This window comes from Myotis daubentonii, chromosome 5 (assembly GCF_963259705.1).
Source record: "Myotis daubentonii chromosome 5, mMyoDau2.1, whole genome shotgun sequence".
In the NCBI taxonomy this organism is placed as follows: Eukaryota; Metazoa; Chordata; class Mammalia; order Chiroptera; family Vespertilionidae; genus Myotis; species Myotis daubentonii.
The window spans coordinates 75,845,076-75,859,986 of record NC_081844.1 but is presented as its reverse complement, the minus strand read 5'-3'; the positions used below and the strand labels follow the sequence as shown (position 1 = coordinate 75,859,986).

At 39.9% G+C, this 14,911-nt stretch overlaps 1 protein-coding gene across 18 annotated transcripts in view; it reads left to right on the top strand.

Moving 5' to 3' along the window:
* The window catches only part of RAPGEF6 (Rap guanine nucleotide exchange factor 6), a 205,622-nt gene that overhangs the window by 69,165 nt on the left and 121,546 nt on the right, over window positions 1-14,911 (top strand). For 15 of the 18 annotated variants that reach the window (XM_059698295.1, XM_059698292.1, XM_059698290.1 and 12 more), the window contains one exon: window positions 8,610-8,753. The exons of 2 other annotated variants lie outside the window; for them this stretch is intronic. In XM_059698295.1, coding sequence (XP_059554278.1) covers window positions 8,610-8,753 — 144 coding nt within the window. Of the gene's footprint in view, window positions 1-6,646; window positions 6,746-8,609; window positions 8,754-14,911 lie in introns of those variants that run through there. One more of the 18 variants, XM_059698304.1, reaches the window with a different exon arrangement.

The window sequence follows — 14,911 nt, the reverse complement described above, 5'->3', positions numbered from 1 at the left end:
GATCCTGGACTGAACCTGACTACAGAGATTGGCAGGAGAACCTGACTGGAACCTGGACACTGAACCTGACTGGAGAGCCTGGACAGAACCTGGCTGGAGAACCTAGCGAGGGAACATGGCTACAGAACCTCGCTGGAGATCCGAAGCAGAACCTCTCTGGAGATCCGGGCTAGAGATCCTGGCTAGGTTGCTGATCAACTGAACACTGTCCCCGTGTCATTCCTTCTTTGCCGACTCCGTCTACACCTTTGGGGACCCCTGGACCTGCTGGGGTTGGACCCCGGCATGGAACGACTTCCATGTACCTTCATTGTGATTGTTGACAGGCTGGATTAACTTTATGTGCTCGTGGATTTTTTTCCTCTTGTTTTTATTTTCTTTTATAGTAAGTACCCTTCCCGCCATTGTGCTTGGTCTATTTTTTTAAGCTACTTCTAGCTATTTTTATTCATTTTTTGATTTGTTTTGTTTTTTAAAAATGTATTTTTATAGATTTCGGAAAGGAAGGGAGAGATAGAAATATCAATGATGAGAGAAAATCATTGATCGGCTGCCTCCCGCATGACCCCACTGGGGATCGATCCCAAACCTGGGCATGTGCCCTGACCACAAGTCAAATCATGATCTCCTGGTTCATAGGTCCATGCTCAATCATTGAGTGACACTGGCCAGGCTCTAGCTATTTTTATATGCCTACTTAAAAATAACCGAAGTTAATAAGTAGCGAACTTATAAACGTTTAATGCTGGCGACTGTATCCAAATGTAATTGCAGTTGTCCAGTATTTTAGTGCTAGTTATTTCTTCTATAATTTTTCCTTATTGTATTGTTTTACGCAATCATTATTTGCATAAAATACTTATACAAATATTTGATAATGTACTTAGAATTTTTTGGTTTTAAATATTCTCACCTCTGGAACATTACTTATGTGCACATGTGTTACATCTGAGGTATCCCCTTTAAATTTTTCTTTATAAAGGTGTTTTGTTGGTAAACATCTCAGCTGGGTGGTTTTTTTTGTGTGTGTGGTTTTTTTTTCTGAAAATAGCTTTACTTTGCATCCTTCTTGAAGTTGGTTTTGCTATGAATGCAATTTTAGGAGAAGAATGTTTTTCAGCACACTCAATATAGTCTATTTACTGGCATCCATTGTTTTTTGAGATGCCAGTGATTATTCTAATTACCCTTCCTTTACAGCTGATCTATATTTTTCCTCTGGCCTCAATAAAAGTCTGCTGTTTATCTTTATTGTGTGAATTATAGTTGTAATTTCTAGCTATCCTGCTTTGGATTTGTTGGGCTACTTTGGGCTTTTTTTTTTTTTTTAATAGAAAAAGTCATTTTTTTCTTGATATGTCTCATTCCTCTTTCTGTTATCACCTTCTTGAAATTTGTTTAGATACGTGTTTAATCTTTTCAACTCAACCTCTATATCTCTTATGATTTCTTTCTTATATTCATCTTTTTCTGACTGTGCTACAGACTGTGTTTTTTTGTTTCGGGAAGGATATCCTTGTCCCTCTTGTTACTCACTGCTTGGTAGCCTGGTAGTGAGGAGAGAAGACAAACACTTGGGGAAGAATTATTTATTTATTTTTTTGGTCCTGGTCAATTCTCAACTGCTTTGTTATTTATAACTTCTGGCTCATTTTCAAGTTTATCTTTGAAAGTGTTTTTCAAATTATAGCTGTGTATTTTCTGATACTTCCTATACATTAAAGTGCTTGCAAGTATGATTCTGCTGTCTGTGTCTCTCTCTCTCTCTCTCTCTCTCTCTCTCTCTCTCTCTCTCTATATATATATATATATATATATATATATATATATATATATATATAATTTATATATACACACACACACACACACATATACATACTAGAGGCCTGGTGAACAAAATCTGTGCACTCAGGGAGGGGGCGTCCCTCAGCCCAGCCAGTGCCCTTCCAGCCAGTGCCCTTTCACAGTCCAGGAGCCCTGTGATCAATCGCCCCAATCTGGCTGGGCTCCATGATGGATCACCCCCACAGAGGGGCCCCCGCCTACCCACCCCAGTGTCGCCACCAGGTAGCCTAGGCCTCCCTCTTTGGGGTGATTGATTGTGGGGCTCTGCCATCAATTGCCCCAAAGAGGTAGATCCTGCCCACCTGGCTGGGGCTCTGTGATGGATCGCCCACCCACTGCAGTCCCACCACTGGGTAGCCTGGGCCTCCCTCTTTGGGACAGTCGATCGCCCCAAAGAGGTAGGCCCTGCCCACCTGGTCGGGGGTCTGTGATAGATCGCCCCTGCAGAGGGAGGCCCCGCCCACCCGCCACAGTCCACCTGTCGGTGGCCTGGGCCTCCCTCTTTGGGGCGATTGTGGAGCCCCCTGGCGCGCCCCCCCCCCCCCCCCCCCATTGATCTATCATCCTGCCGGCCAGTGGCCTGGGCCTCCCTCTGCAGGGTGATCATGGGTTGATGATTGCCCAGCACCCAACCAATCTTATTGCACCTGCCTTGGCTGGCTTGGCATGAGTGGGTGTCAGCGTGGTTGCCTGGACGGTTGCTCTGCTGTTCGGTCGTTTGGTCAGTTTGCATATTACACTTTTATTCTAGATATATTTTTTTAAATTGCTTTCAGAGAGCGGGTACAGGAGAGGGAAGGAGAGAAAGAAACATCAATGATGAAAATCATCCATTGGCTGCCTCTTGCACGCCCTCTACTGGGCAGGTGTCCTGACCAGGAATCAAACTGTGACCTCCTGGTTCATAGATCAGTGCTCAACCACTGAGCGACACTGGCTGAGCTGCTGTCCATTTTCTATTATTTTTCATCATGTCTTGTTTGCTCACATGTTTGAGTTTTATTATAGTTAGGGGTTTTGTTTTTTGGTTGTTTTTTGTGTGTGTTTTTACCTGTGTTTATATGTCTTGAACTGTGGGTGTGGGAATTTTTTGAGGTTTGGATTACAGTTGCATTCTTGCAAAGAGGTTTTAGATTTGTTGTCATTTGCTTATGTCCATTGTTAGTTTTGAACTTCTTTAAATTTACTTATGTGCTTAAGGTGTTGTGAGTTTGAACAACAGAACTGCATGAGGAATGGCTTATGTTCTGAATTCTCAGAGGAAATGTTTTTGTTTGGTTACTTTTCCTCCCTCTTATCTCAGTACCAAGCAAGTTTTCTTCTTGTACCCTGCAGGCAGGACTTACACTGTGCTTAACCTTTACAATAAGGTTGTTGCTGTTTGGGATAAGTTTTCTGAGTAAGTCTCCTATTGGATTTCCCATCTTTGGTGGATTTTCTATTTTATTTCCTGCCTCTCTTGCTCCCTACAACTCTCAAAGTGGAAAGTGTAGTCTCTAGAGTTGAGAAATCATCTGGTAGATCAGAGGCTTTGTTGGTAGCCTACCTCATGGTATTCGTGGTTTCACTTTATTCTTGGTCTTTGTTGTTGTTTTTTTACTTTATGCCACTTCAGTATGCATTTGCAAAGTTTTATTTTTTTAAAGTTTTACATTTGCTTGCATGTTAATTAATTAACTTTTTAAAAATATATATTTTATTTATGACCCCCTTCTAGCCACAGTGCTGCCCACCCCAGGTGCGGGTCGCCGGGGAGGAGCCACGGGAGGTTGGCTCCAGGGCGTGTCTGGCCCGTCTTGCCCAGTCCCACCCCAAACATCGATGAGAGAGAAACATCCATCAGCGGCCTCCTGCACACCTCCTACTGGAGATGTGCCTGCAACCAAGGTACATGCCCTTGGCCGGAATTGAACCTGGGACCTTTCAGTCCACAGGCCAACTCTCTATCCACTGAGCCAAACCGTTTGGTCATGGCTAATTAACTTTTAACTTACTTTTTGTTAATCCTCACCTGAAGATATTTTTTCCATTGATTTTGAGAGAGGGATTGGGGTGGAGGAGAGAGAGAAGCATCAATGTGAGAAAGACACATTGATTGGATGCCTCTCATACCCTTCCTGATCAGGGAGGGGATCCAACCTGCAACCCAGGTAGATGCCCTTCACTGGGAATTGAACCTGAACTGTGGTGTGGATGCCAACACCCTAACTATGGAGCAATACTGGCCAGGGCACATTTTGCATGTATTTAAAAGGAGCTTTGTTAAAGGCACTTAAACCTTTATACATTATTCAAATTTTCCTTTCATTTGATACTTCCCCCATAATTTGAGCTTAGAAACTTTTTTCCTAAATTCAATTTACTACTATATTTAAAGATCTAAGAATCATATGCTATTAGAATTTCACCTAAGATAGATAATCTAGTTCATCCTTTGGAATAGAGCAATATGAAGGAGATGAACTTTTTTGTCATACTTGGATTTTGAGACCTTACTCACCCACTTGTGTGAGTTACTTGTTTTGTGAGACTCTGTAATATCTTAAAACTAGCTTGTCCTAGAATCATTGTGAGCCTTAAATGAGACAACATAATGTTTCTGGTACATGGCCTAGTGTAGTGGTTCAGGAAATACTGTGGTTGTCCCATCAGTTTTTAGAAGAGGAAATTGAATTATAAGAAGCATATATTTGCTAACTACACACAATTTTGTACTTGAGCTGGAAATCAATTCCCTATCTCTTCTGGATTTTACCTTTCAGAAGAGTAATGTTCGGTAACTAATTCTGCCTGCCTGTATATTTCTTGAATAACTTATACATATTCTAAGGACTGACATATTTGGGAAGAGATAATTTAATAGAACTTAATGTAATATTCATTGTGGCACACCTTTTGAATGTTAAGTGAACAAACATCTGTATCAACACTAATAAAAGAGAAAAATGGTAATTGGCGTATGAGCTACCCTTTTCTTGGCTAATCAGGACTATATGCAAATTAACTGCCAACTAAGATTGGCAGTTAACTGCCAACTAAGATTGGCAGTTAACTGACAACAAGATGGCGGTTAATTTGCATATGTAGGCACAATGCAGGGAGGCGAAAGGGAAAGCAGGAAGAAGCCCCTGCCACTGACAGTGATCGGAAACCCAGGGGGGAGCTAAGAGCTGGGGGGCAGGGCAAAGGCGGCCCTGGGGCCGCCTTTGCCCTGCCCCCCAGCCATGATCGGAGAATCAGGTGCCTTTGCCGCCCTGGCCAGTGATAGCAGGAAGTAGGGGTGGAGCCAGCGATGGGAGCTGGGCACGGTCGAAGCTGGCAGTCCCGGGAGCTAGGGGTCCCTTGCCTGGGCCTAAAGCGAAGCCCACGATCGTGGGGCCGCTGCAGCTGCGGGTCCCCGCTGCCCGGGCCGGATGCCTCTGTCAGAGGCGTCAGGCCTGGGCAAGGGGCCGATCCTGCGATTGGAGGGTGATGGGGGTCAACACCTGAGGGCTCCCAGTATGTGAGAGGGGGCAGGCTGGGCTGAGGGACACTCCCCCCCACACACACCCAGTGCACGAATTTCGTGCACCGGGCCCCTAGTATATATATAAAAGGCTAAGCGACCATCCAACTGTCCAACCAGCTGGTAGGTATGATGTGCACTGACCACCAGGGGGCAGACACTCAACGCAGGAGCTGCCGAGCTGCGTTGACTTGGCAGGTGGGGTTCTTGGGGAACACACCCCGGAACCAGAGAAGAGGGAGTTTGATTCCAGGGTGCATCACCCAAGATCCACCCTCAGGGGAGGTCAGAGAGCCAGTTTTGGCCCCATCCCCGCATGCCAGGCCGAAGGACCACACCTGTTGGAAGGACCCTGCTCATTCCACAGACCCCCTTCTAGCCACAGTGCTGCCCACCCCAGGTGCGGGTCGCCAGGGAGGAGCCACAGGAGGTTGGCTCCAGGGCGTGTCTGGCCCGTCTTGCCCAGTCCCACCCCACAGGCCACCTTCTAATTAATTTCCTTTCAATGTGCATGGATCTGTGCACCTGGGCACTAGTACTAGTATATACTATAACGCAGTTCTTATCTTAGGGAGCTTGTTAGCCTGTGAGGAGCCTTTAATAATTATGGTCAATATTCTTAGTGCTGTAGACGTAGCACCGTCCTGGGACAGAAGAGGAGTTGTTTGAACTGGGTCATGAAGTTTGTGTAGGATGCCAAGATACTGGCAAAGGAGGAATGGGTTTTTAAGCAGAAGTAACAGCATCAAATGCTAAGGTCTGAAGGCTGTTGGGGAGCATGTTCCGTTTATAAGAAGTCTAGGTTCTGTGCACTCAATAAACCAGTCATAGTCTGAGGAAAGGAATGTCTCTGGTAGTATTGATGATGTGTCTTAAATGATTGCTAGTGTTCAGCATGTGAAGATAGAATGGGTAGGATAATACAAATTGATGAAATAAGTTATTTAGCAGAATATAAGTTACTAATCTATGAAGACCATGGATAGTCACATTGACTTGGCCACTTACTCTTGAACTCTCACACCTAAAACACGGCAGCTTAGACATCAGTTCTTTCTGAGAAATCATCAGGAAATTTTAGAGGTTTTGTTTCTTGTGTTTTTTTGGTGGGGAGGAGCTAAGAGAGCGTTTTTTTCCAGGCTTACACATATAAGATAAAGTGATAAAAACATTTTGGGGATGGAGTGTATGTAACTTTGACTAACCAATATAATAGTTTAAATTTTGTTTGGTAACTTTAGGGAGGTCCATTGTAGCATTTTGAACAGGAGACTTGACATGATGATTTATCTAGGTGATTTATCTGACCGTGCCAGATGGAATGAGAGAGGAACATGTCTGAAGCAGCAGGATCACCTATTACTATATATCAAGACTGAAGTGATTAAGACTTGAGTAAGTAGTAGTAATAATGTTGGCAGTGAGAATAGCACCAGGTTTTAGTCCAGTAGAGTCAGGCTGGACCTTGCTTTAGCAACCTCACTACTTGAGTTTTGGCTAAAAAAGAATTCAGAGCCAAGACTCAAACTATGAGAGTAAGTTTATTTACAAAGTTACAAAGGTAGAATAAGTGAGCTGTAGAAGGAATGGGCTCAGGAAACAAGTTACAAAAGCAAAAGAAAGGGCCCTTGGAGTTTAGGAGACGGGACCTGGGGGAAGTGGAGAGGACTGGAAAGGTGAAGGTGTATCTCTGAGAGGGAAAGCATGCTGGGTCCTCAGTCCTAAGGGCTTTTAAGGATGAAAATTTTAGAGTAGGTCCCAAGGGATGATCTTAATAGAATATTCATCAGCTTTCCAGGTGTGTCCTTTCAGGGTTGTTGTCTCTACTGATTGGTTGGTGACAGGGCAAGGGGTCATTAATCAGTGCAGTTGGTCCTGACTCAGCCATGGCCTGGCTCCTCTGGTTTTGCTGCTTTTCTGAGCCTGGAGCTGAAACACATCTGAAGCCTAGAAGTTATGCCTACGAGTCAGTGTTTTAAGGGAATGGTCATGCAAGGGGCCACCTGGGAGTTCCAGGAGGCTACTCCTCAGCCCCTTGTTCCTTCTCTAACAAGGAGGTTACCACATTACTAGCAACATACCAGGGGATAGAAGGTCAGGTGTTTAAACTGCATGACCAGCAATATGCTAGGGGAGGAAAAGTTATCCTGGGGGCAAGATCCTTGTTTTCTTAATTTTGTCCCTTGCTAGGCACCTGGGGCTTTTCAACCTGGTGACCTTTTATATCTGGCCCATCGTCCTTGCTTTGCTCATGTCTGTCTAACTGCCTACCATAGTAACTGTCCTTCTTCCTTAAAAGAAAGGATATTGTGAGAGTGATATATAAAAAGAATTGACAAATTCTAAGAAACAATTGAAGATAAGAATTGGAAATGTTGATGAAATTTCATACTTGGGTGACCGGGATATTTTTTATATTAGCAAAAGATACAACATTGTAGAAAAAGTAGTTGAGGGGGAGAGACTGAAATTGTTACTTACTGGATGCGAAGCTAATAATAAAATATGCTTTAGGACATATCATTTGTAAAAGTAATTTTTAAAAAGTATGGTTTAGTCTGTGATTAGACAGGCAGTGTGGTCTTGTGTCCGTAGCATAAGTTATAGAGATAGGCCTATATTCCAACTCACTTTTAGTAAGTATCATTGTTTTGAGACTGGAAAGTCACTAATCTCTTTGGGTTTTACTTTGTTCATCTATAAATTAGAGATAGCAATACTTGCTTACAGGGCTGTTGTGTAAACTAAATAGTATAATGTATTGGCACACCAGTCCATTTTATGCCTTCAATACATATTAATTTTTCCTTCTTCCTTAAAAGATGCCAGCCTCACTCTTAGCTATTGTCATACATTAAGATGGACACCAAACACTAATAAGTTCACTGGAATAAGATCCTTGATTGTTCACTAAATAAAATATGTATATGATCAGGCAGCTTGTAATTAGACTAGCAAAGAAGTTATAATTATTGAATGTGTAGGTGTAGTTAACAGTCTTCATTTCTGGTAAATGACTTTACTTAGAGTATGTTTGTGTGAGCAAGAGAGACTGTTTCCTGGAAGGAAACTGTGGTCTCCAGATGTTTATAATGATGTCACCTTTAATCTTTTTTGAACTCATGAGCATTAGACCATTTTCTTGAGGCAGTTTCTTGCAAGAAGTGAATGAAGCCTCATGAGCTTGTTAAGACTCCATAGACTGTCAGTGATATGGAAAAATTGGATATTTAATCAAGAATGTGAACATGTGTTTCAGGTAGAGAATTCCAAAGATAATGAAGATAATATTCTCCAAAGAGAAATTCCCGCCAGGCAGTCTCGACGAAGGTTTCGGAAAGTTAACTATAAAGGAGAGCGCCAAACCATTACTGATGATGTGGACATCAACAGTTACCTTTCTGTGAGTGTATTTAAGAACGTTTTGTGGATCTTCCTTATTTTCATTACAGTATCTTTACATATATTTTGGTAATATCAACACTTTGGGCTCTACATTTAGAAGTTTGGGGCTGGTAAATATATCTATAATTTTTAAAAATACGTCTGTTGAGTTGAGTAGAAATACTCTACCAGTGAGAGTTTTGTTTTTGCTTTAGTTTTTATTTTCCGTTTAAATAATGTAAAAAATAATCTTACTGTATTTTTTAGACATATTTGTGGATTTTCTTGTCTTTTTATTGGGTGAATAGAATATAGAGTAGAGTCCTGGAAACTCAGGTAATAGACTCATTGATAATGCTATAAGGCATCCAATTCTGCCCTGAGGTGTGGGACAAATATACTTAATGTGTGTTATTGCAGAAACATATGCAAGTGTTAAAGGTATATTTCACATGCAAATATTGAAAAAGTAGATGAAATATTTATTTGTGTAACACCAGAAGGAACATAAGCTGTTTCTTCAGAAATCTTTAGTTTTTGTAACTGTAGATAACTTCATTTTAGATGGAAAAGTAGTTGAATCAAGAAGTAAGGATAATTTAAAGAGTAAATCCAGGTGTACTTTATCAGTTTTCAAAGGAGTCATGATCCCCCAAAATATAAAAGCAGTCTAGAGATTGATCACAGCAAAATTCCTGAGGGTATGTTTAGTTCTTTTGGATGTCAGAAACAGAAATTTACTTATTTAATGTTAGGAACAAAAGATTCTTTATAGAGGAAGTTATTTGTACTGGAATAAGTGTTAAATTTAAGGCAGTTCTAAGGATTTAGTCGCATTTGCGTAATTTTACTGACCCAGTACATTCTACTTCTGACAACAAACAATAACATGATATAGTACCAAAATTTTTTTACTGCGTTCAGACCATACAAAGTTCATTTTTATTTTTATTTAATAATTTATTTTTTATAATAAATTTCCCCATCACTAATTAATTTAAGCTAACACTTTTGCCCTACTGCACAAGTAATATGTGTCGATATTTAAATGTGCCTAAATTAAAACTTGGTTAGTCTCATAACCCATTTATGTAACCATTTTCTTAATGTCCTGGTACTCCATTATAATAATTGCCATAATTTATTTATTCAGTTCCAATATTAGGTCATTTAAATTTCTCTAGTTTTTCTATAATTTTAGAAAAATAAGGTGCTAAATGTATATGGTTATATTTGCCCATATCTTGGTTTCTTTAGAAAAAATTTCAAGGACTAGAATTGCTAAATTGAAGTATCTTTAATTTGTGCTATTTTGTTCTCCTTGTATGAGTTAGAGTATATAATGGTGTTTTTTAATTGAATTTATTGGGGTGGCATTGGTTAATAAAATTATACAGGTTTCAGGTATATAGTTCTATAATACATCATTTGTATATTGTATTATTTATCGAGTCTAATTCATCACCATTTTTCCCTCCTTTACCTCCTACCTCCCCCAACTCCTCCTTCCCCCTGGCAGTAATCTTTCTTTTTTGTTGTTGTTTAATCCCTTTACCCTTCTCACCTAGCCCCCCACCCCTTCCTCTCTAACCATTGTCAGTCTGTTCTCTGTATCCAAGAGTCTGTCTCTACTTTGTTTGTTTATTTTTATTATATGAGTTGGACTGTATAGCTTTTGTGTGTTTTTAATTGCTTGCTTATTCTAGTCTCAATTTTAGTGTGTTCTCTTCCAAAGTTTTTTGGTATCTGAAAGTTGTCCTCTTGGATATGCTGGTTTCCTGAGTAGACCAGAAAGACCAATAGCACACTGCTTGGAATTCTGTCCACTGATTAGTTTGAACAAGGAGTGGCATTTTTGCATGTGAAGGCTTATATAGCAAATTTTAGGTACTCATCCTACTAAGTACCATCAGGACTTTGACATTTCATGGAAGGTGGGGGGAGAAATAAGTTGATTCAAATTTAGAGAAAACATTTATTAACTATGAGACTGGGTTAGAGAAGTATTTTTGGTCATATTACTTGCATGTGGTATTTCTTGAAGCAATAGGTTTGTGTGTTTTTTCTAAATGATATATTTTAGGTAATGTTGCTATTAAGAGATCTTCATTTGTTTATAATTAATTTAACCAATTATGTAAAACCTATGTATCTGGCCAATTCCTACATATTGGTAGTTGCTCTGAATAAATAAAATCTTATTTAATATTAATTAAACATTTGATAATTAACATCTAGTAGGGAATTGATTTTATGGCTACTTACGGACTTCTTTATTTCTTTTATTCTGTCAGCAGTTCAGAGAGAAAGATCAGGAATCGCCATTTCTTCTCTTAGACAGCAGTGGAAATTTGACAGTTTCTTTTCTCATTTGCAAACCATCATCAACTTTTTCTTGCTAGAGTATTGCAAGTCAAAATTCTTAAAGATGTACAGAAGCTTTTGTTACTGTTGTGTTCTTTATCATAATTATTAGTATATAAACTGTACATCAAACAAAGGTTTTGTAAATATTAAGGATTTTGCATGTATTTTCTAACAATGCTTAGAATGATTGAAAAAGATGATTTCTTCTATTCTTATAAAATATTTTCATAATTTTGTCACACATTGCTTTGCATAAAGATGAGAACCATAATTTTATTTTTTAAAATATATTTTTATTGATTTCGGAAAGGAAGGGAGAGGGAGAAAGAAACATAAATGATGTGAGAGAATCATTGATTGGCTGCCTGCTGCACGCCCAAAACTGGGGGTTGAGCCCACAACCCGGGCATGTGCCCTTGACGGGAATTGAACCCGGGACTTTTTTAGTCCACAGGCCAACGTTCTATCCACTGAGCAAAACCAGCTAGGGCAGAACCATAATTTTAATGTAAATTTTTTTTTAATGTTAAAAAGAGCACTTCTATTACAGTAATAACATTTGTAAAACTCCTTTGGGTATTGCTATCTGAGCTTGCAACAGATTTAAATGTCTCCAAATTTCTCAGTGATTTCAGAGCTTTGATCTTTGAGGAGGGTGTATTTGATATTTAGAAATAGCAAAAAGGATATTGGAAGCGATACTCAAAGACTAGGGTGGGTAATTAAGGCAAGTGGAAATAGTCTAGTACAGTGATTTTCAACCTTTTTCATCTTATCACACACACACACACACACACACACACACACACACACACACACTCATTCCTGAAATTCTGCCGCACACCAAAAAATATATTTTTAGCCCATCTGATTAAAAAAAGGTATGATTTTGATTGAATTACAAAAAAATAATAGTAATTACCTACCCTTTTTGCTCCATAGTGACTGTTAAAAAGCTGGTGCCTATACTTGTGTATAAGGATTTCTGGTACCAAGAATTAACCAATCAGGTGCAACCTAACTATATAGTGTGACCAGTAAGATGCAACTCTAGCCCTAACCGGTTTGGCTCAGTGGACAGAGCGTCAGCCTGCGGACTGAAGGGTCCCAGGTTAGATTCCAGTCAAGGGCATCTACCTTGGTTGCAGGCACATCCCCAGTAGGGGGTGTGCAGGAGATAGCTGATCGATGTTTCTCTCTCATCGATGTTTCTAACTCTCTATCCCTCTCCCTTCCTCTCTGTAAAAAATCAATAATATATATATATTTTTAAAGAGATGCAACTCTATTATATGACCCATATATTTATGGTTCAAGAGGGCATTCACAGTGGATGGCTATTGTTGGGCTGTCGTAATGTTTTTATTTTTATTTCTTCTTCTCTATTTTTGAATGGATACTTGATGTTCTTGTTATCTTCTCTTAGCTATATTCCAGTTTTCTCAGTAGACTAAATCATACCTTTTTCTTGTTGTTTGTGGTAGTTTCTATATTCTCAGGCTTAGGATGAGCTACTGGCCATCTTCCTTTCTTTCTCCATCATAAGCCCTGCTAACTCTTCCCAAAGGGGCACCTAGAAAGAGGGATTTCCATGGCAGCATCATGAGTCATGGGTTTAAATTTGGAGGGCCTCCTTTTGCTCACCCTTTTTTACATCTTTTCTTTCCCTTGAATTCAGAGTTCTTTTTTTAAAAAAATATACTTGAGAGAGAAAGGGGGGCGGGGGGGGGGGGGGAGAGAGAGAGAGAGAGAGAGAGAGAGAGAGAGAGAGAGAGAAACGTCAATGATGAGAGAGAATCATTGATTGGCTGCCTTCTGCATGCACCCTACTGGGAATCAAACCTGGACCCTTCAGTCCTCAGGCCAACACTCCATCTACTGAGCCAAACCAGCTAGGGCTAATTCAATGTTCTTAAGCAGGTGTGCTGCAAGAATTTTTAAAACATGCAATACCTGATCATTTATTTAGGGACACTGACCTCTTTTCCTTCAGATTGTCATTTAAAAAAAATGACAACAGCTAACACAATAGTCTTTCAGTCTGAATGAATCAAAGTTATATCCTTTTTTTGTTGTCAGATTGAAAAAAATATTTTTGGTGTGCTGCAGAATTTTAGTAATTAGTTTATGTGTGCCATGAGATGAGAAGGTTGAAAATCACTGCTCTAGTTTATTGTTCTGGGATAGTGTGGCAGGTAGTAGGCATGGTATGACACTCTAGAACAGTGATGGCGAACCTATGACACGCGTGTCAGGTGACACGCGAACTCATTTTTTGGGTTGATTTTTCTTTGTTAAATGGCACTTAAATATATAAAATAAGTATCAAAAATATACATCTTTGTTTTACTATGGTTGCAAATATCAAAAAATTTCTATATGTGACACGGCACCAGAGTAAAGTTAGGGTTTTTCAAAATGCTGACACGCCAAGCTCAAAAGGTTCGCCATCACTGCTCTAGAATCTACTGTTTCATGTTAGGCTCACAAATTACTAATGCAGCAAGGAGCTCTTTCTCATTTGCTACTTCTGCGATTACACCTTATGTTCCCTGCTCTCCTGCAGTGCTCCATGTTTTGTTTGGATTCAGAGCATATTTAGAGAGATTAAGACACATTTTTCAGTGTAGCTGAATTAAGAGTTGATTACTAGGACCAGATCATTTAATCACCTTTATGTTAGTACTCTGAATAATGGCTATATATTTCACTTGACCATGGATGTGACATCTTAAAAGTTTTTAGCAAAATGTGTTTGCTTTCATGGATTCTGTGTGTCTTATTAATCAAGCCAATCCTATAACAAGAAATATAGTCCTACCCCCCAACCTGCTCATGAGAAAAATAGAAGACTTTGCTTCAAACATGTGATTGCTGAAATCTCCTCCTAAAGAACGACTTACTTAGTCTGTTCAGACTGCTATAACAAAATACCGCAGATTCAAGAACTTGTAAACAACAGAAATTAATTTCTCACAAGTCTGGAGGCTGGAAATCAAATATCAGGATGCCAGCATGGCCGAGTTCTGATAAAGGCCCTCTTTTGGGTTGTAGACTGTTGACCTCTTGCTGTTTCCTCACATGGTGAAAAGGGCTAGGGAGCGCTATGGGTCTTCTTTTATAAGGGCACTAATCCCAATCATGAAGGCTTCTTCCTCGTGACTTGATCACCTTCCAAAAGACCCCACCTCCTAATACCATCAACCTTGGGAATTAGTTTTTCCACATAGGACTTTTGGTGGAATATAAACCTTCAGACCATAGCAGTGTCCCAACATTTGTCTTAGAACAACCCATTTGGACTTCAAAGAAATCAGTTGCAGATAAGTAAAACCCTTGATATGGGTAGGTTAATAAGAGCCAGAGCCTCAGTTGATGTGATAGAATAGGCATTAAGCTAGAAATCAGATGATACGGGTTCATTCTCAAGCACTAACTTGCTATTTTAAGGAATATCTAAGAAAGACCCTTAGTCCCTGCATCATGTGTGGGAATTAAACTAGATAATAGGTTGGATTTTTGTTTTTGTTTCTTATATATAGACTGACAACTTCTTGTTGTCTGCATGGCAAAAGAGGGCTAGGGAGCTCTCTGGAGTCTCTTTTATAAAGTCACTAATCTCAATTCCAGGGCCCTAATGACCTAATCACCTTCCAAAGGCCCACCATCACTTTGGAGATTAGGATTTCAGACAAATTTTGAATTCAGACCATAGCGGAGCACCGGTGAACAAATAGTTTAAACAGTTACTCAAGTCAGAATGAAGGAGGTACAAACCCTCCTGTTGTATCTATTATCAGAATTTCCAGA